Genomic DNA, 21,504 nt, shown 5'->3' with positions numbered 1-21,504 from the left:
GCAGTGTTGTTTTTTATCACGGTATCAGTACCACGTCAGCCAATCAGATTTGAGCTTGCAGGAGCGTGAGCAGTCAGAATGGCGATTGTGGCCTTCTATTGAGCGTCTGCAGTTTTTGCCCTTGGCTTTATTACATAAAGGTCACGCCGAAAGCAGCCCAGACTCAGACAAGCAAAACACATTCAATAAAATAATAAAACCCCCTTTGTTGCACTTTAAAAGAAAAGCACATTCCAGTAAAGGTCTCTGTTGGGCGAGGTCTCCGGCGGACGCATCTGTCTAAATGCAGAGCGCTTTCTCTTTTCATCAGTCCAGCGCTTTGTTTTTCACATAAGGCTATTTCAGGTTATTAATTTTCTACCTGTGATAGGGTGATCAACCGCTCTGTCAAGAAAATGGATCTCTCTGTCGCCCTTTAGCATGATTAAATGAAGGCGAGTCGCTGGGAGAAAATACCACATTTTCATCAGACAAATGAAATTGTGGCCGGCCGGGACTTTTTTTATTCTTATTTTTTTTCTTTTGCCATTTCTTTAGTTGCGTTTTAACTGCAGATATATACCAGGCAGCCTGTCCTTATGGAAATTGCTGCCTATTTGGCCTGACGTTATCAACGCCCACGAGTCAGTAATTGTTACGGCCACGGAATATGTCTTCTGATAGGTCAGGGCCCCTTTGCAGTGTTTCTGGTGCGCTGCATTAGAATGCAGTTGACAGCTAATTCACAACAGATATGCGTTGCCTGCATGTGTCTGCTGCACTTCTGTCCACTGTTACGATGTGGCGGTGCAAACTGGGTTTATTTAGCTTGGAAGAAACTCTGCTAAGGGGTGACCTGAATGACATGCATAAATACATCAGACGGCAATAAGGGCTTGACAGATGAGCTTTTTGTCCCTAGGCTTGTACAAAGGACAACGGGACATGATCTGCGTATGGAGGGAAAAAGATTTTGCCATCTATTTTAGGAACGGGCTCTTTCGGTAAAGGTGCCTGTACATCTACCGATTTGGCAGCTGATCGACCATCTGATTCAAATGAAAACCGTCACCACCAAAAGCATGCCTGATAGAGGTTGCAACCAATTTCAGGCTGCAATCGGTTGCATATAACTATTGGACATGCTGTAAGATGTCAGGCAAATATGCTCGATCGGGTATGCGGCGGTAACAGCGTGAGATAATCACAAGCGGCAGAAAACCCCGACCGCTGTCCCCTCTTAGTGTAAAATGTTCCCCTCCCCCATGCCTCCGCACTCCTTCCAGATTTGCAGCCCATGTGATTGCCGGCACATTGTTATTGCACATGGGGCATGTGTGACATTAAACACACTCCCCACGTGCAATAACGTAATGCGCCAACAACAAAGTGGCGCTCAAATCTGGAAGGAGTGCAGAGACAGCGGCAGGTAAAGTGTACACGGGGGAGGGGGGGAGAATCAGCAGCCGAGGTGGCGTCACAAGGCCAATTCCCGATAGATTTCATGCTGAAATGGATCGGGAATTAGCCTGCCGTTTATGGCACCCAACAGAGCTCTCTCCGATCAGGTTCGATGAGAGATCTGTCTCTTGTATGTCTGATGTATGGGCACTTTAAAGAGACTCTAACAAAATGTTCAGCCTTATTTCTTCTATCCTATAAGTTCCTATACCTGTTCTAATGTGCTCTGGCTTACTGCAGCCTTTCCTAGTTGCATAGCGGCTGTATTATCTCTGTTATCTAATCTTCTTTCCTCTGTCGGCTCTGTCGGGCTCAGGCACTCAGGCAGGAATGTGCTGCTCTGCTTGTGATAGAATAGAAGCTATACACACCCTCTCCAGGCCCCCTCCAAGCTCTGTATGACTCTCACACTGAGCTACTCTCCGCCTATCACAAGCTTTTAGCAGCCATGTCTTTTGTTTGTAAACACTGCCTAAAACTGGCAATTACAAGCCAGTATTGCATCAGGGAGTGGCAGAAACAGCACAGAGAGGCCCAGGAGAACATAATGAATAGAACGGTATGCTTCTTATTGTAAGAATTTGAGTACAGATTCTCTTTAAGAGATGATAAAATGTGGAATATTTTACCCCAGGAAGTAGTTATGGCAAATTCTGTTTAAAGGAAACCAGAGATCATGGTAATACAAAAATCAATACTTACCTGGGGCTAATACTTACATTTGAGCTATAGGGAAACATGGACATTACCTTGCACATCAGTTGTTAATTCAGTTATAACTGACAGCAACTGATCTATTTCAGTTCTGACAAAATCTTGTCAGAAACGGAAGGTGGTAAGTATGTCATATTCATTTGCAGGTGCATCATGTGTGTTTACTTTAAATCATTTTACTCGGTTCAGGTTCACTTTTAAATCTGAGCCTTCACATCTGCCATTGGCTTCGGCTGGTTTTCAGGCAGGCATAAATATTACAGCAGGGCAGCCCAAAGTGCGAGAAGAGCAGCAGGGAAAAGTTCAGTAGCAAGTGTGCCCGCTGCTTTATTTCCTACTGGAAGTCGCACATGTGTTCTCCTACCGACTGGGCAGTGTGGCTGTTGCAGAGTCAGAGCGCGCGGGGTCAGTGCCTTCCCTATTGATCAGTATCCCCGCAGTCCCCCCTTACTCCAGCATCTGCTTCATTGGCTTCTTTCAGAGCCCGCTCCGCCACATTAGAATAGAAATCTATAACCAGAGCTGTGCTCATCCAAGCAGGGGGAGAAACTAAATGAAATGGTATAAAACAATCTCGGATCAGGAGTTTGCGCCAATTCATCTTGATCTGAGATGTCACACCGGGCCCCTTGCGTCCCGAGTGCACCTGGACTTTAGAGAGAGTGGATGGTGTGTGCCGGGATCACTCATTTGTCAGCCGGGGGAACAGGCAATGGCGGTTAGCAATTCCCTCTCTGCAGAGGTCAGCTGACAGAACAATCAGAGCTGGCCACACAATGGATCTCTCCCTTTGAACTATTGTTATGGGGCATGATGCTCGTGGCTGAAGGGAGGGGGAGGCACGGGCCGCCTTTCCTGGGCCCAGCCTGCCGTGTTGTAGCATCAGCCGCCGCAAGTCAAACCATATTTCATGACTGCTGAACTGCTTATGTTTGACCCCATTAATGCAGGGGAAGAGGGGGGTCCTTAAATCCTACGGGATGTAGGAATAACAATACTATAGGGACAGTTTAAGTGTGCTCAGTAAATAATGTAATGCTGTGTGTTTGTTTTGCTTTACGCTGTGCGTGTGTATGATATACCGTATACAGTCCCCTGTTAAAGTGTAACTATTGGGCATAAAATCAACAGGGCTGTGGAGTCCGTACAAAAATCATCCGACTCCGACTCCTCAGTTTATGAATCCACCAACTCCGACTCCAGATACCCAAAATCGCTCCGACTCCTCGACTCCGACTGCACAGCCATGAAAATCAAAACTCAATTCTTTATTTTTATCTGGTAAACAAGTAATAAGGATGCTAACCAGGCAATCCAAAAGTTATAAATCCCATTGTTGATAAATGGTCATTCCCGACTCTTATTTGGTACACAAAAAGGAAGTTGCAGGGCATGCTGGGTTGTCCTTTTTTGCTTCTCTACTTCCGCCTCAGACTTAACTAATGCAGCCTGATTGGTTGAAGCCTCTTTCCCTCCTGTTTTCACTTCCCACACCTCTGTTCCTCTCTGATTGGCCAATATTTCTCATGCTGAGACAATGCACTTTCTATAGTGGAGGGTGGGCAATGCATACACAACCAGGCAGAGGAGAGTGGGGGATGAAATGACATCAGGATTGGCTTCAAAATAGCCACACTTAAAATAGGAAATGCTAAGAAGGATTTTCTCTTTTTTTTTTTACTGTAGAAAAATCACTAAAATCAAAACGTGGACAGTTTAATACATATGTTATGTAAGTAGAGCAAGTATCTACTTATATATGTTTTTTTTATGGCTGACAGCTCCTCTTTAAAGAGACTCCGTAACAAAAATTGCATCCTGTTTTTTATCATCCTACAAGTTCCAAAAGCTATTCTAATGTGTTCTGGCTTACTGCAGCACTTTATACTATCACTGTCTCTGTAATAAATCAATGTATCTTTCCCCTGTCAGACTTGTCAGCCTGTGTCTGGAAGGCTGCCAAGTTCTTCAGTATTGTGGTTCTGCTATGAACTCCCCCTTCCAGGCCCCTCTATGCACACTGCCTGTGTGTTATTTAGGATTAGAGCAGCTTCTCTCTTATCTTTTACAAGCTGGATAAATCGTCCTCTGAGCTGGCTGGGCTTTCACATACTGAGGAATTAGACAAGGGCAAATCTGTTTGTAGGAAGAAACGAGCAGCCTGAAACTTCAGTGCATGAGAAGGCGGAAAGAAACACACAATGATCTCTTGAGATTCAAAAAAAGGGTGTATACAGCCTGCTTGTGTATGGATGTATTTTCTATGTGTGGACATACTGTACATCATCTTACTTCCTGTTTTGGTGGCCATTTTGTTTGTTTATAAACAAACTTTTTAAAACTGTTTTTAACCACTTTTAATGCGGCGAGGAGCTGCGAAATTGTGACAGAGGGTAATAGTAGATGTCCCCTAACGCACTGGTATGTTTACTTTTGTGCGATTTTAACAATACAGATTCTCTTTAACAAACAAGATAGGAACTGTTAGGTTAGTTCTTAAAGGACAACTGAAGTGAGAAGAATATGGAGGCTGCCATATCTATTTTCTTTTAAACAATGCCAGTTCCCTGGCAGCCCTGCTGATCGATTTGGGTGGAGTAGTGTTTGAATAACAACAAAAACAAGCATTGGGCTAATCTTGTCAGATCTGACAATAATGTCAAAAACACCTAATCGGTTGCATGCTTGTTCAGAGTCTATGGCTGACAGTATTAAGCCCCATATACACGATACGATTCTTTGTACGATTCGATACCGATTCTATTTACGATCCGATTAAATCCGACATGTCCGATCGGGATTCAATTCGTTTTGCCATTGCAAATTGTCATTGTGCAATCGGACATGTCGTATTTAGTCGGAGCGTAAATAGAATCGTAATTGAATCATACAAAGAATCGTATCGTGTAGATGGGGCTTTAGAGGTAGAGGATAAGCAGGACAGCCAGGTAACTGGTGTTGATTAAAAGGAAATAAATATGACAGCTTCCATATCACTCTTACTTCAGTTGTCCTTTAACCTGAATCTGTCTATAAGTCAGAACACTGGGCCATCTCTGTCCCCTGTACTTCGTTTGAGCCCTTCTTTTTACCTCCAGTGTGACAGTGTCCCCCTGTGTGTCACCTCCGTTCTCCATTACCTTTCAGTGTCCCCCTCTATGCCACCTCTGCCCCCCTTTTCTCTATCACCTCTCTCCCCCTGTACCCTCAGTATACCACATTTTACCAGTTTTAAAAAAAAATCTTAATTTTTTGAATTTTGAATTTGTTTTTACTCGCTCCCACAAGATCACATTTCAAATTTTCGGACCGTTCATATCAGCGGATCGTTCATAAATTGGAGACTACCTGTGTATAAATTATTCACCCATCCAAATTTGATTGGCAAATTTTACCATGTCCATGTAGTATTAGGATTTACCTTCGCAATCTGCTCATAGTATTAAAAATCTATTGGTCCTCATACTACATGGAGATGTTATCATTGACCAATAGAAGTTGAATGTGTGTGTGTACCAGGCTTTAGAGTCTGAGAGGATATTTACGAAGCCAAATTGTGATGACTACCTCAGAGCATTTCCAAAAATGTCTTGGCTGGTGGGGTGTTCCCAGAATGCAGTGGCCCATACCTCCTATGAGATGTCAAGAGAAGGATAACTAGTGGTTGGGTGTGATTGCCCAAGGTCAAGGTTGGCGCCCATCTTATGGTAGCAGGAAAAAAGGGTGCCGGCTGAAGGTGGACGAAAAGGGAGCCACTATAGACTCTAATGCAATTATCGTTAATACGGTGAAAAAAAGGGCGCCCAATAAATATCATTAACATTAGAACATTAAAGTTTTTGGAGTATGTTATCGTTTTAGAAGTTTGCAACTTTAGAAGCTTGCAACAGTTTTTGTAATATTATTTCGTTTGCATGTAAAGATTTTACATTTTCAAAGAGATTATCATTTTTATGTGTAAAAGGGTGTTTCTGCAGAGGGAGTGGTTAGGGTTAGGCACCACCAGGGGGAGTGGTTAGGGTTAGGCACCACCAGGGGGAGTGGTTAGGGTTAGGCACCACCAGGGGGAGTGGTTAGGGTTAGGCACCACCAGGGGGAGTGGTTAGGGTTAGGCACCACCCGGGGGAGTGGTTAGGGTTAGGCACCACCAGGGGGAGTGGTTAGGGTTAGGCACCCCGAGGAGCATTAGGCACCACCAGGGGGGTGTTAGGTGCCACCACGTGAGTGGTTAGTTTTAGGCATCACCAGGGGAGGGTTCTGTGTGAGAGTAGGGCTGGGTTAAGCTTTATTATTGAATTACGTAACGATTTTTAACGTTAATGTATTTTCGTTATTATTGGCCATCTGTTTTTAAAATGGTATTCATCGTTAACCAAGTTTGACAATGATGTTTATCGTTATCAGATTTCGTTATCCAAGAAAATTATTCAGAAAATTTCTGGGAGGTTGCAACAACCAAAGTATCCTTAGTGGTGTTCCACTGCACCAATAAGATTCATCGAAATTAGTACTCTGTGAAGCCAAAAATAATCTTTATATCTTTAGTATGCAAACATTGCAAAAAGTTGACAAAAAAAAACTTCAATAGTGATAAATACATCCTTCCAATAATAATAATAATAATAAGAGTCCGTTCCACAAACGCTTAGGGGATAGTAAAAGGTTTGTATAATTGTTTAGGCGAGATGGCCGGCTTGTTTCGGGTATATGCCCTTCTTCAGGCTTTCATATTATAATATAGATCTGAGTTGAAGATCACACAAAGATAGATAAACAGTAAGGGTAACGGACACATCTGGACAGTATAAAGCTAGGATCGACCACCCTCAAGGGAAATGGCAGCTTTAGGTATGGCGGCACAGGAGCAGACATGGCACAAGCCATGCCTGCATCCCTCTAAATACGCCACTGTTTGCCTAGCAGGCTGAGATGCATTGCATGGTTTGACTCATGGTCAGCAATAAGTTCTGCAACAACTTATGCCACAGAAACTCTTGTTGAATTGAACCAGACAGGCTCGCTTTTGCTCCCCAATACTAGACAATTATTATTATGATTATTATTTGTATTTGTTTATACTATTGTCTTTGCATAATTCACAGAACCATTTACGCCATGTGCTGTGATCAGGGCATTTTTTTTTTTTTTTAACTGTGTCTGTGGGGATTTCATCATATTTGAATCTTTGCTCAGGAAGTGTTTGATTTGGACAATGTTGCTTCACCAGTAGTATAGCTTTTGTAATACATTCAGGGCTGGTTCTTTTAAGAAAGGAGGTGAAACATTTACATCGGACACCAAGATCACAAGGGCAGCATGTTTATATTGTATGTTTACACTAACCAGTAGGAGGAGATTGAGGTGAAGGGGTCATCATTGGGGAAAAGCAGCTCGTTGTGCTGTGTGAGGAGTCTGACAGTGAGTGAGGAGAGGGGAGGCATGAAAATAGCAGGAATGGGAGTGGCTGAGGGTGAGCAGTTTGTTTGTCACAGACTCACAGCCAGCCAGTGTGCTATTGTGTTGCGCTGCAGCATGTCATGTGAGTACATTAAATGAGGCAGAGTAAATTGTTGGTTGCAGTGCGATCATTCCAAATCGGGGCCTCAGGCAGCAAAAAGTCTAGAACCGGCCCTGAATACATTGGATTCACTACTCTGTTACTTTTTACTTGTGGTAGACTAAAACTAGACTGAAGTTAGGGTTAAGTGGAAGGGTTTAGAGGGAAAAAAATATTACTGCCTTTTTCAACTCAACATGTGGTTCTTTATTTGTAGGTTGTCTTTCCAACCTTCCACCACTGAAGAAAGCAGCACCTTCGTACGAGGAGAGGAGGAAGCAAGCCACCGCCATTGTCCTGCTGGGGGTGGTTGGAGCAGAATTTGGGGCAGAGATTGAACCCCCCAAATTGTTAACTAGACCACGCAGTTCTAGCCAGATTCCAGAGGGATTCGGCCTGACTACTGGCGGCTCCAACTATTCTCTGGCTCGACATACCTGTAAGTACATCGGTTCCTCCAATGGCCTGGCCTGAAAGCTTATTTGGCTTTATACAGAGAAACTAAATTTGGTGCTTACACATTAGCCCGTCCACCGCAGATTTGGCACAAAACAGCTGATCTGGCCAGCGGTGCTCATTCCCCTCTCCTCTGCTTTACACTAACCTCCCCTCTGGTTTACACTAACCTCTCCTAACACTAACCTCCCCTCTCGTCTGTCCAATACTAACCTCCCCTCTCCTCTCCTCTGCATTACATTTACCTTCCATTGTCCTCTGCCTGACAGTAACCTACCATCTCCTCTCCTAACACAACCCCCCCCCCCCCTTTGCCCAACACTAACCTCCCCTCTCCTATGGCTAACACTAACCCCTCCTCTCCTCTGTCCAATACTAAACTTCCCTCTCCTCTGCCTAATACTAACCTCCCCTCTCGTCTGTCCAATACTAACCTCCTCTCTCCTAACACTAACCTACCATCTCCTCTCCTAATACAAACCTCTCCCTCTCCTCTGCCTAACACTCACCCCCTCTCTTCTCTGTCTAGTACTAACCTCCCCCTCTCCTCTGCTCAACACTAACCTCCCCTCTCTTCTGCCTAACACTAACCTCCCCTCTCCTCTGCCTAATGCTATAAGCCACCCTCTCTTCTGCCTAACACTAACCTCCCCTCTCCTCTGCCTAATGCTATAAGCCACCCTCTCTTCTGCCTAATACTAACCACCCCTCTCCTTTAAAAAACACTTACCTCCTCTCTCCTCTGCCTAACACTAACCTCCTCTTTCCTCTGCCTAACACTAACCTCTACTCACCACAAACAGGTGATCCAGCCAGCGGCAGCCTTTCCTCTGCCTAACACTAACCTACTCTCTCCAATGCTTAACACTAACCTACCCTCTCCTCTGCCTAACACTAACCTCCCTTATCATCTGCCTAACACTAACCTCCCTTCTCATCTGCCTAACACTAACCTATTCTCTACAGTGCCTAACACTAACCTACTTCCCCTGATGCGAAACACTAACCTCGACCCACCAACCTCCCACCCCAGCCTAACCTGCTCCAATTTTCATTTCATTTTTGTTATTTGTTTGACTGTATATAACAGAGCAATCTACCACAACGGTTATTATGTTATCGTTACAAATCCACACTCCTTGCATGAATATTTTAATATAAGAGCTTTACTGTAACCGTATAGAGTAGAAGCCACCATGCTTATTTCCTGCATGTTGTATTGCCGAGGCTTGCATTACACCGCTCGCTACACATGTAGCCCTGGAGGCAACCCTGGCAGCCTGTAATTGTAATACTAACCATCTCCATCCATCAGACGTGGCGGCCATGTTGTGTCACTCTGAGGTCCAGTCGTCTCTTCCTATTGTTCTCCCCGCATCTCCGCAGTCAGGTGCTGGTGTAATTACGGATATGGAATCATAGGATTTATATATAAAAAAACAAAACAAGCTGGCATTGATTTGGTCTAATATTAGGGGAGGGATAGAGCGCACATTTGTGAATTGATGCAAATAATTGAAAAGCCCGTCTCGTAGCATTGTTGTTGGCCGCGGCGGCAGCACCGTTTGTGCTTGGCTGCCCTTTTAATTTCAGATACATTACGCGTGGATTAAATGGAGCGACGTGACATTTATAATCTCTGCAGCTCGCGAAACGCGCTCGTCTCCGGAACGCTTGGCTGCTTGTTTTTTCCTTCCCGGCGTTTGAGTGACGGGGTTTGATTTCACTTTACATGTGTCATAACATTATTATTCCCACATCCCGGCAGGCTCCGGTGCTTGTGTCATTCATCTCCGTAAATGAATCGCCAAGTTCAGAATTTGTTTATTTGGCGGCGAGAAAATTCAATCGGAGCCGGAGGCTGTTCTGTCGCACCTCCTTTCTCCAGTGTCCTCCAGCATGAGCTCTTGCCCGAGTATTCCGTCATTATTCATATTCCAGCTTTGTGTTTTATCATTCCACTATCAACTGTACTCCTTCCCAATGTTCTCTTATCTCACCTCAAATTCCTTTTCCTCTTCCACCATTCCATTCCTTCATAGTCATCCTCCTGGTTCTGTCTCTCCACCCCTCTTCATAATTATCCTCCATTGTCCTTCATAGTCATCCTCCTGGTTCTGTCACTCCACCCTTCTTCATAATTATCCTCCATTGTTCCTTCATAGTCATCCTCCTGGTTCTGTCTCTCCACCCTTCTTCATAATTATCCTCCATTGTTCCTTCATAGTCATCCTCCTGGTTCTGTCACTCCACCCTTCTTCATATTTGCTCCTACCTTTTCCATCACTCCACCCTTCTTTATCACTGTTATTTAGTATTTATATAGTGCCAACATCTTCCGCAGTGCTGTACAGAGTATATTGTCTTGTCACTTACCTGTCCCTCAGGGGCTCACAATCTTATCCCCACCATAGGCACATGTCTATGTATGTATCATGCAGTGTATGTATCATAGTCTAGGGCCAAATTAGGGGAAGCCAATTAACTTCTCTGTATGTTCTTGGGATGTGGGGGAAACCAAAGTGCCCAGAGGAAACCCACACAGACACGGGGAGAACATACAAACTCCTTACTGGTACTGCCCTGGCTGGGATACGAACCTCAGCGCTGCTAGGCGAGAGCGCTATCCATTAGGCTACCATCATTCCTTCATATGCCTCCTCCTGGTTCTGTCACTCTTCCCTTCTTCATATTTCCTCCACCATGTTTCATAACCCCACCCTTCTTCATGTTCCATAACTCCACCCTTCTTCATGTTCCATAGCACCACCCTTCTTCATATTTCTTCCTCCATGTTCTATAACTCCACCCTTCTTTATATTTCCTCCTACGTGCTCCATCATTTAACTCTCATTCATATTCCTCCTCTATGTTCCATCACTCCACCTCTCTTCTTATTTCCTCCCCCACCTTCCATGATATAGCCATCCTTCATATTCCTCCTCTATGTTCCATCACTCCACTTCTCTTCTTATTTCCTCCCCCACCTTCCATGATATAGCCATCCTTCATATTCCTCCTCTATGTTCCATCACTCCACTTCTCTTCTTATTTCCTCCCCCATCTTCCATGATATAGCCATCCTTCATATTCCTCCTCCATGTTCCATCACTCCACTTCTCTTCTTATTTCCTCCCCCACCTTCCATGATATAGCCATCCTTCATATTCCTCCTCTATGTTCCATCACTCCACTTCTCTTCTTATTTCCTCCCCCATCTTCCATGATATAGCTATCCTTCAGATTCCTCCTCTATGTTCCATCACTCCACTTCTCTTCTTATTTCCTCCCCCACCTTCCATGATATAGCCATCCTTCATATTCCTCCTCTATGTTCCATCACTCCACTTCTCTTCTTATTTCCTCCCCCACCTTCCATGATATAGCCATCCTTCAGATTCCTCCTCTATGGGGGGGCGTGGCCACGACGGAGACCAGGAAGGCTGCTTGACTCCTGAGCTCCTAGGATCGGCACATCATAAGCGGCTAAAAGCGGTGCTATCAGCACACAAACTGCTCAAAAATGCAGGAGGAGATGGACACAGAAGCGGGCACCAACAATAAAAGGAAACAACAAGCGCTGAGACCCAAAAAACTAACAGACTTCTTCAATGAGAAGTCACAGCGCTCTACACAGAGGAATCAAGATGGCGCTGCAGCGTCATCACAGCCTCCGCTCCCAGCCCGCTCGCTCACCGCTACAAATAGCAACAAGGGAAGCACGGAAAATGCTCCAGATGAACTCACCTCCCTACCGGAGCTGGACACGGAATCCTCACCAACAAACAGCCCAGCTAGATCTCGTCCACGTCTGGATAACAGCAACACCCAGAAGGTAGGCCCTGACTCACACCACAGCACAGCCACCTCTGTGAACAATATAGACATCACAGCGTTCCCAGCCACAAGTCAGCCTGCATCACAGGAATACATAAAGGAACTTTTGTTATCTTTCAAAACCTCCTTAGTGGCAGACTTTACTGCTATCAATGCTTCTATGCAAAGAGACATTTCTGAATTAACATACAGAGTAGATCTAAGTGAAAACAAAATCACTGATCTGGTTAATCAGCATAATGTAATGGTAGATACCACAGAGCAGCACACAAAAGACATAGCATGGCTCAAAACGAAATCGACTGACCAGGAAGACCGTTCTAGAAGGAACAACCTCAAATTAAGAGGCATACCAGAGTCAGTATCACAAAGAGATCTGAGAGCATATGTCACTTCTCTTGCTAAAGCTACCTTACCAGAAGCAACAGCAATAGAACTCACTATTGATAGAGTGCACCGCTTAGCCAAACCTACACACCTAGCTGACCACATACCCAGAGACGTTATTGTGCGTTTCTTATTTTATCAAATCAAAGAAAATCTTCTACTAGCTCTCAGGAAAATGGGTGCCTTACCAGAACCCTACTCCAAAATATCACTCTACTCGGACCTTTCGCAGTCCACACTACAACAAAGAAGAGCGCTACAACCGGTGACAAAAGCCTTAAGAGATGCGCAGATCATCTACAAATGGGGCTTCCCCACTAAACTTTTATTCACAGTGCATAGCAAGCAATATACAATCTCAACACCAGAAGCGGGAAGGAAAATACTTAAACAACTAAAGATCCAAATACAAGAGGATACCACATATGCGGCCAAACCGCAACCCAACCAGGGAAATATCATCCCCCATAGGAACAATACCTGAAGATAGCACGGAAACGCATGCCGATCCAGGCCAAGTGTATGTTCTGCTCCTTTACTGCCTGCAATTGCAAGCATTGCGCAATTTTGATTATTGCCTCTCCCCACACACAGTGTAGAAGTGAACTTGTTTCTACATTTATTACCTATTATCTACTATGTTGATGTTTTTAGTTGTTAAATACGTTGTTATTAGAATGTTCATCACTTTCTATTCTCGCAAGATCATATTGTCTAAGATAACACTGCAGTCCACTATACTATATGTAAGCAATGCAAGCTTAAATTGGTCAGAATGGCGTATGAACAATACTTAAAACTTTACTCAATTAACACTCGTGGCCTTAACTCGGCATTCAAGAGAAGGATGTTATGGAAAGACGCCCAATCACAAGGAGCCCACATTTTAATGGCACAAGAGACTCATTTATTGCAGAAGGACTCTAAATATTGTACATCTCCCCATTACCCTCTCATATACCATAGTACCTGTAACAAGAAGAAGAGAGGAGTACTTTTAGCCTTTCAGAAAGATGTTAAGGTTGATCCTATCTCAATTACTGTAGATGATGAAGGCAGATTCATTATATTTATCGGTCAGATTAATAATCAGACATACACCATAGTAACATTATATGCACCGAACGCCTCACAAAAAAGATTCCTTAATAAATTACTACGCAAGGTTGAGAACATTAAACAGGGCCACCTTGTAATAGGTGGAGACTTTAATGCATGCATTACAAAACTAGACTCCACAGCTAAGGCCACCACCCACCTCACTTTATTAGACAAAGTACTGAAATGGCATGGTCTATTAGATCCATGGAGAATTTTACATACAACAGAAAGAGATTACTCACACTACTCTACAGTACACCGATCGTACTCTCGCATTGATTATTTTCTGACGGACAGAAACATCTTACAATCAGTAGAAGAAGCCACAATAGGCAGCATAACGTGGTCGGACCACGCACCAATACAAATGTCTATCAGGAATGCCACCTTCACTAACAGACCCAAAACATGGAGAATGAACTATTCCATTATTTCCAAGCTAGACCTTGTCCCAACCTTTAAAGACCATATACAGGAATTTTTCAATATCAATAATACGCCTGAAATAGCAAAATCCACCATTTGGTCAGCCCACAAAGCCTATATCAGAGGCCTATATTTACAGCATAGTGCCAAAATAAAAAGGGAAAGACAACAGACTTACCTAAACATCTTATCCAGACTACAGGACCTCGAAAAACAACACAAAAAATCCCAAGATCCCCTCATAAATAAACAATTATATGACTGTAAACAAGAACTAAAGAATTTACTCCTGTATAAATATGAAGCTGATTTGAGGAGAACCAACTCCACTAAATATTCTAGCAGCAACAAAGCAGGCAAATACCTAGCTAATCTTATAGATTCCTCCTCTATGTTCCATCACTCCACTTCTCTTCTTATTTCCTCCCCCACCTTCCATGATATAGCCATCCTTCAGATTCCTCCTCTATGTTCCATCACTCCACTTCTCTTCTTATTTCCTCCCCCACCTTCCATGATATAGCCATCCTTCATATTCCTCCTCTATGTTCCATCACTCCACCTCTCTTCTTATTTCCTCCCCCATCTTCCATGATATAGCCATCCTTCATATTCCTCCTCTATGTTCCATCACTCCACTTCTCTTCTTATTTCCTCTCCCACCTTCCATGATATAGCCATCCTTCATATTCCTCCTCTATGTTCCATCACTCCACCTCTCTTCTTATTTCCTCCCCCATCTTCCATGATATAGCCATCCTTCATATTCCTCCTCTATGTTCCATCACTCCACTTCTCTTCTTATTTCCTCCCCCACCTTCCATGATATAGCCATCCTTCATATTCCTCCTCTATGTTCCATCACTCCACTTCTCTTCTTATTTCCTCCCCCACCTTCCATGATATAGCCATCCTTCATATTCCTCCTCTATGTTCCATCACTCCACCTCTCTTCTTATTTCCTCCTCCACCTTCCATGATATAGCCATCCTTCATATTCCTCCTCTATGTTCCATCACTCCACTTCTCTTCTTATTTCCTCCCCCACCTTCCATGATATAGCCATCCTTCATATTCCTCCTCTATGTTCCATCACTCCACCTCTCTTCTTATTTCCTCCCCCATCTTCCATGATATAGCCATCCTTCATATTCCTCCTCTATGTTCCATCACTCCACTTCTCTTCTTATTTCCTCCCCCACCTTCCATGATATAGCCATCCTTCAGATTCCTCCTCTATGTTCCATCACTCCACCTCTCTTCTTATTTCCTCCCCCATCTTCCATGATATAGCCATCCTTCATATTCCTCCTCTATGTTCCATCACTCCACTTCTCTTCTTATTTCCTCCCCCACCTTCCATGATATAGCCATCCTTCATATTCCTCCTCTATGTTCCATCACTCCACCTCTCTTCTTATTTCCTCCCCCATCTTCCATGATATAGCCATCCTTCATATTCCTCCTCTATGTTCCATCACTCCACCTCTCTTCTTATTTCCTCCCCCACCTTCCATGATATAGCCATCCTTCAGATTCCTCCTCTGTTCCATCACTCCACTTCTCTTCTTATTTCCTCCCCCACCTTCCATGATATAGCCTTCCTTCATATTCCTCCTCTATGTTCCATCACTCCACCTCTCTTCTTATTTCCTCCCCCATCTTCCATGATATAGCCATCCTTCATATTCCTCCTCTATGTTCCATCACTCCACCTCTCTTCTTATTTCCTCCCCCACCTTCCATGATATAGCCATCCTTCATATTCCTCCTCTATGTTCCACCACTCCACCTCTCTTCTTATTTCCTCCCCCATCTTCCATGATATAGCCATCCTTCATATTCCTCCTCTATGTTCCATCACTCCACCTCTCTTCTTATTTCCTCCCCCATCTTCCATGATATAGCCATCCTTCAGATTCCTCCTCTATGTTCCATCACTCCACCTCTCTTCTTATTTCCTCCCCCACCTTCCATGATATAGCCATCCTTCATATTCCTCCTCTATGTTCCATCACTCCACCTCTCTTCTTATTTCCTCCCCCATCTTCCATGATATAGCCATCCTTCAGATTCCTCCTCTATGTTCCATCACTCCACCTCTCTTCTTATTTCCTCCCCCATCTTCCATGATATAGCCATCCTTCATATTCCTCCTCTATGTTCCATCACTCCACCTCTCTTCTTATTTCCTCCCCCACCTTCCATGATACAGCCATCCTTCATATTCCTCCTCTATGTTCCATCACTCCACTTCTCTTCTTATTTCCTCCGCCACCTTCCATGATATAGCCATCCTTCATATTCCTCCTCTATGTTCCATCACTCCACTTCTCTTCTTATTTCCTCCCCCACCTTCCATGATATAGCCATCCTTCATATTCCTCCTCTATGTTCCATCACTCCACCTCTCTTCTTATTTCCTCCGCCACCTTCCATGATATAGCCATCCTTCATATTCCTCCTCTATGTTCCATCCACTCCACCTCTCTTCTTATTTCCTCCCCCATCTTCCATGATATAGCCATCCTTCAGATTCCTCCTCTATGTTCCATCACTCCACTTCTCTTCTTATTTCCTCCCCCATCTTCCATGATATAGCCATCCTTCATATTCCTCCTCTATGTTCCATCACTCCACTTCTCTTCTTATTTCCTCCCCCATCTTCCATGATATAGCCATCCTTCAGATTCCTCCTCTATGTTCCATCACTCCACCTCTCTTCTTATTTCCTCCCCCACCTTCCATGATATAGCCATCCTTCATATTCCTCCTCTATGTTCCATCACTCCACCTCTCTTCTTATTTCCTCCCCCATCTTCCATGATATAGCCATCCTTCAGATTCCTCCTCTATGTTCCATCACTCCACTTCTCTTCTTATTTCCTCCCCCATCTTCCATGATATAGCCATCCTTCATATTCCTCCTCTATGTTCCATCACTCCACTCTCTTCTTATTTCCTCCCCATCTTCCATGATATAGCCATCCTTCATATTCCTCCTCTATGTTCCATCACTCCACCTCTCTTCTTATTTCCCTCCCCCACCTTCCATGATATAGCCATCCTTCATATTCCTCCTCTATGTTCCATCACTCCACTTCTCTTCTTATTTCCTCCCCCATCTTCCATGATATAGCCATCTTTCAGATTCCTCCTCTATGTTCCATCACTCCACTTCTCTTCTTATTTCCTCCCCCATCTTCCATGATATAGCCATCCTTCACATTCCTCCTCTATGTTCCATCACTCCACTTCTCTTCTTATTTCCTCCCCCATCTTCCATGATATAGCCATCCTTCATATTCCTCCTCTATGTTCCATCACTCTACTTCTCTTCTTATTTCCTCCCCCATCTTCCATGATATAGCCATCCTTCATATTCCTCCTCTATGTTCCATCACTCCACTTCTCTTCTTATTTCCTCCCCCACCTTCCATGATATAGCCATCCTTCATATTCCTCCTCTATGTTCCATCACTCCACCTCTCTTCTTATTTCCTCCCCCACCTTCCATGATATAGCCATCCTTCATATTCCTAATTGTTGTTCCATCACTCCACTTCTCTTCTTATTTCCTCCCCCACCTTCCATGATATAGCCATCCTTCATATTCCTCCTCTATGTTCCATCACTCCACCTCTCTTCTTATTTCCTCCCCCATCTTCCATGATATAGCCATCCTTCATATTCCTCCTCTATGTTCCATCACTCCACCTCTCTTCTTATTTCCTCCCCCACCTTCCATGATATAGCCATCCTTCAGATTCCTCCTATGTTCCATCACTCCACTTCTCTTCTTATTTCCTCCCCCACCTTCCATGATATAGCCATCCTTCATATTCCTAATTGTTGTTCCATCACTCCACTTCTCTTCTTATTTCCTCCCCCACCTTCCATGATATAGCCATCCTTCATATTCCTCCTCTATGTTCCATCACTCCACCTCTCTTCTTATTTCCTCCGCCACCTTCCATGATATAGCCATCCTTCATATTCCTCCTCTATGTTCCATCACTCCACCTCTCTTCTTATTTCCTCCCCCACCTTCCATGATATAGCCATCCTTCAGATTCCTCCTATGTTCCATCACTCCACTTCTCTTCTTATTTCCTCCCCCACCTTCCATGATATAGCCATCCTTCATATTCCTCCTCTATGTTCCATCACTCCACCTCTCTTCTTATTTCCTCCCCCACCTTCCATGATATAGCCATCCTTCAGATTCCTCCTCTATGTTCCATCACTCCACTTCTCTTCTTATTTCCTCCCCCACCTTCCATGATATAGCCATCCTTCATATTCCTCCTCTATGTTCCATCACTCCACCTCTCTTCTTATTTCCTCCCCCCACCTTCCATGATATAGCCATCCTTCATATTCCTCCTCTATGTTCCATCACTCCACCTTCTCTTCTTATTTCCTCCCCCACCTTCCATGATATAGCCATCCTTCATATTCCTCCTCTATGTTCCATCACTCCACTTCTCTTCTTATTTCCTCCCCCACCTTCCATGATATAGCCATCCTTCAGATTCCTCCTCTATGTTCCATCACTCCACTTCTCTTCTTATTTCCTCCCCCATCTTCCATGATATAGCCATCCTTCATATTCCTCCTCTATGTTCCATCACTCCACTTCTCTTCTTATTTCCTCCCCCATCTTCCATGATATAGCCATCCTTCATATTCCTCCTCTATGTTCCATCACTCCACTTCTCTTCTTATTTCCTCCCCCACCTTCCATGATATAGCCATCCTTCATATTCCTCCTCTATGTTCCATCACTCCACTTCTCTTCTTATTTCCTCCCCCACCTTCCATGATATAGCCATCCTTCATATTCCTCCTCTATGTTCCATCACTCCACCTCTCTTCTTATTTCCTCCCCCATCTTCCATGATATAGCCATCCTTCATATTCCTCCTCTATGTTCCATCACTCCACTTCTCTTCTTATTTCCTCCCCCACCTTCCATGATATAGCCATCCTTCAGATTCCTCCTCTATGTTCCATCACTCCACCTCTCTTCTTATTTCCTCCCCCATCTTCCATGATATAGCCATCCTTCATATTCCTCCTCTATGTTCCATCACTCCACTTCTCTTCTTATTTCCTCCCCCACCTTCCATGATATAGCCATCCTTCATATTCCTCCTCTATGTTCCACCACTCCACCTCTCTTCTTATTTCCTCCCCCATCTTCCATGATATAGCCATCCTTCATATTCCTCCTCTATGTTCCATCACTCCACCTCTCTTCTTATTTCCTCCCCCATCTTCCATGATATAGCCATCCTTCAGATTCCTCCTCTATGTTCCATCACTCCACCTCTCTTCTTATTTCCTCCCCCACCTTCCATGATATAGCCATCCTTCATATTCCTCCTCTATGTTCCATCACTCCACCTCTCTTCTTATTTCCTCCCCCATCTTCCATGATATAGCCATCCTTCAGATTCCTCCTCTATGTTCCATCACTCCACCTCTCTTCTTATTTCCTCCCCCATCTTCCATGATATAGCCATCCTTCATATTCCTCCTCTATGTTCCATCACTCCACCTCTCTTCTTATTTCCTCCCCCACCTTCCATGATACAGCCATCCTTCATATTCCTCCTCTATGTTCCATCACTCCACTTCTCTTCTTATTTCCTCCGCCACCTTCCATGATATAGCCATCCTTCATATTCCTCCTCTATGTTCCATCACTCCACTTCTCTTCTTATTTCCTCCCCCACCTTCCATGATATAGCCATCCTTCATATTCCTCCTCTATGTTCCATCACTCCACCTCTCTTCTTATTTCCTCCGCCACCTTCCATGATATAGCCATCCTTCATATTCCTCCTCTATGTTCCATCACTCCACCTCTCTTCTTATTTCCTCCCCCATCTTCCATGATATAGCCATCCTTCAGATTCCTCCTCTATGTTCCATCACTCCACTTCTCTTCTTATTTCCTCCCCCATCTTCCATGATATAGCCATCCTTCATATTCCTCCTCTATGTTCCATCACTCTACTTCTCTTCTTATTTCCTCCCCCATCTTCCATGATATAGCCATCCTTCAGATTCCTCCTCTATGTTCCATCACTCCACCTCTCTTCTTATTTCCTCCCCCACCTTCCATGATATAGCCATCCTTCATATTCCTCCTCTATGTTCCATCACTCCACCTCTCTTCTTATTTCCTCCCCCATCTTCCATGATATAGCCATCCTTCAGATTCCTCCTCTATGTTCCATCACTCCACTTCTCTTCTTATTTCCTCCCCCATCTTCCATGATATAGCCATCCTTCATATTCCTCCTCTATGTTCCATCACTCCACCTCTCTTCTTATTTCCTCCCCCATCTTCCATGATATAGCCATCCTTCATATTCCTCCTCTATGTTCCATCACTCCACCTCTCTTCTTATTTCCTCCCCCACCTTCCATGATATAGCCATCCTTCATATTCCTCCTCTATGTTCCATCACTCCACTTCTCTTCTTATTTCCTCCCCCATCTTCCATGATATAGCCATCTTTCAGATTCCTCCTCTATGTTCCATCACTCCACTTCTCTTCTTATTTCCTCCCCCATCTTCCATGATATAGCCATCCTTCACATTCCTCCTCTATGTTCCATCACTCCACTTCTCTTCTTATTTCCTCCCCCATCTTCCATGATATAGCCATCCTTCATATTCCTCCTCTATGTTCCATCACTCTACTTCTCTTCTTATTTCCTCCCCCATCTTCCATGATATAGCCATCCTTCATATTCCTCCTCTATGTTCCATCACTCCACTTCTCTTCTTATTTCCTCCCCCACCTTCCATGATATAGCCATCCTTCATATTCCTCCTCTATGTTCCATCACTCCACCTCTCTTCTTATTTCCTCCCCCATCTTCCATGATATAGCCATCCTTCATATTCCTCCTCTATGTTCCATCACTCCACCTCTCTTCTTATTTCCTCCCCCACCTTCCATGATATAGCCATCCTTCATATTCCTCCTCTATGTTCCATCACTCCACTTCTCTTCTTATTTCCTCCCCCACCTTCCATGATATAGCCATCCTTCATATTCCTCCTCTATGTTCCATCACTCCACTTCTCTTCTTATTTCCTCCCCCACCTTCCATGATATAGCCATCCTTCATATTCCTCCTCTATGTTCCATCACTCCACCTCTCTTCTTATTTCCTCCCCCACCTTCCATGATATAGCCATCCTTCATATTCCTAATTGTTGTTCCATCACTCCACTTCTCTTCTTATTTCCTCCCCCACCTTCCATGATATAGCCATCCTTCATATTCCTCCTCTATGTTCCATCACTCCACCTCTCTTCTTATTTCCTCCCCCATCTTCCATGATATAGCCATCCTTCATATTCCTCCTCTATGTTCCATCACTCCACTTCTCTTCTTATTTCCTCTCCCACCTTCCATGATATAGCCATCCTTCATATTCCTCCTCTATGTTCCATCACTCCACTTCTCTTCTTATTTCCTCCCCCACCTTCCATGATATAGCCATCCTTCATATTCCTCCTCTATGTTCCATCACTCCACCTCTCTTCTTATTTCCTCCCC

General features: G+C 44.0%; 1 protein-coding gene across 4 annotated transcripts in view; it reads left to right on the top strand.

Annotated features, from left to right (window-relative positions):
* The window catches only part of WDR7 (WD repeat domain 7), a 516,060-nt gene that overhangs the window by 297,044 nt on the left and 197,512 nt on the right, over positions 1-21,504 (top strand). For all 4 annotated transcript variants that reach the window (XM_068251301.1, XM_068251300.1, XM_068251299.1 and 1 more), the window contains one exon: positions 7,929-8,150. In XM_068251301.1, the coding sequence (XP_068107402.1) occupies positions 7,929-8,150 (222 nt within the window). The remainder of the gene's footprint in view (positions 1-7,928; positions 8,151-21,504) is intronic.

Source organism: Hyperolius riggenbachi, chromosome 1 (genome assembly GCF_040937935.1).
Source record: "Hyperolius riggenbachi isolate aHypRig1 chromosome 1, aHypRig1.pri, whole genome shotgun sequence".
In the NCBI taxonomy this organism is placed as follows: domain Eukaryota; kingdom Metazoa; phylum Chordata; class Amphibia; order Anura; family Hyperoliidae; genus Hyperolius; species Hyperolius riggenbachi.
The sequence above is the reverse complement of the archived record's forward strand: the minus strand, read 5'-3'. Positions and strand labels throughout refer to the sequence as shown.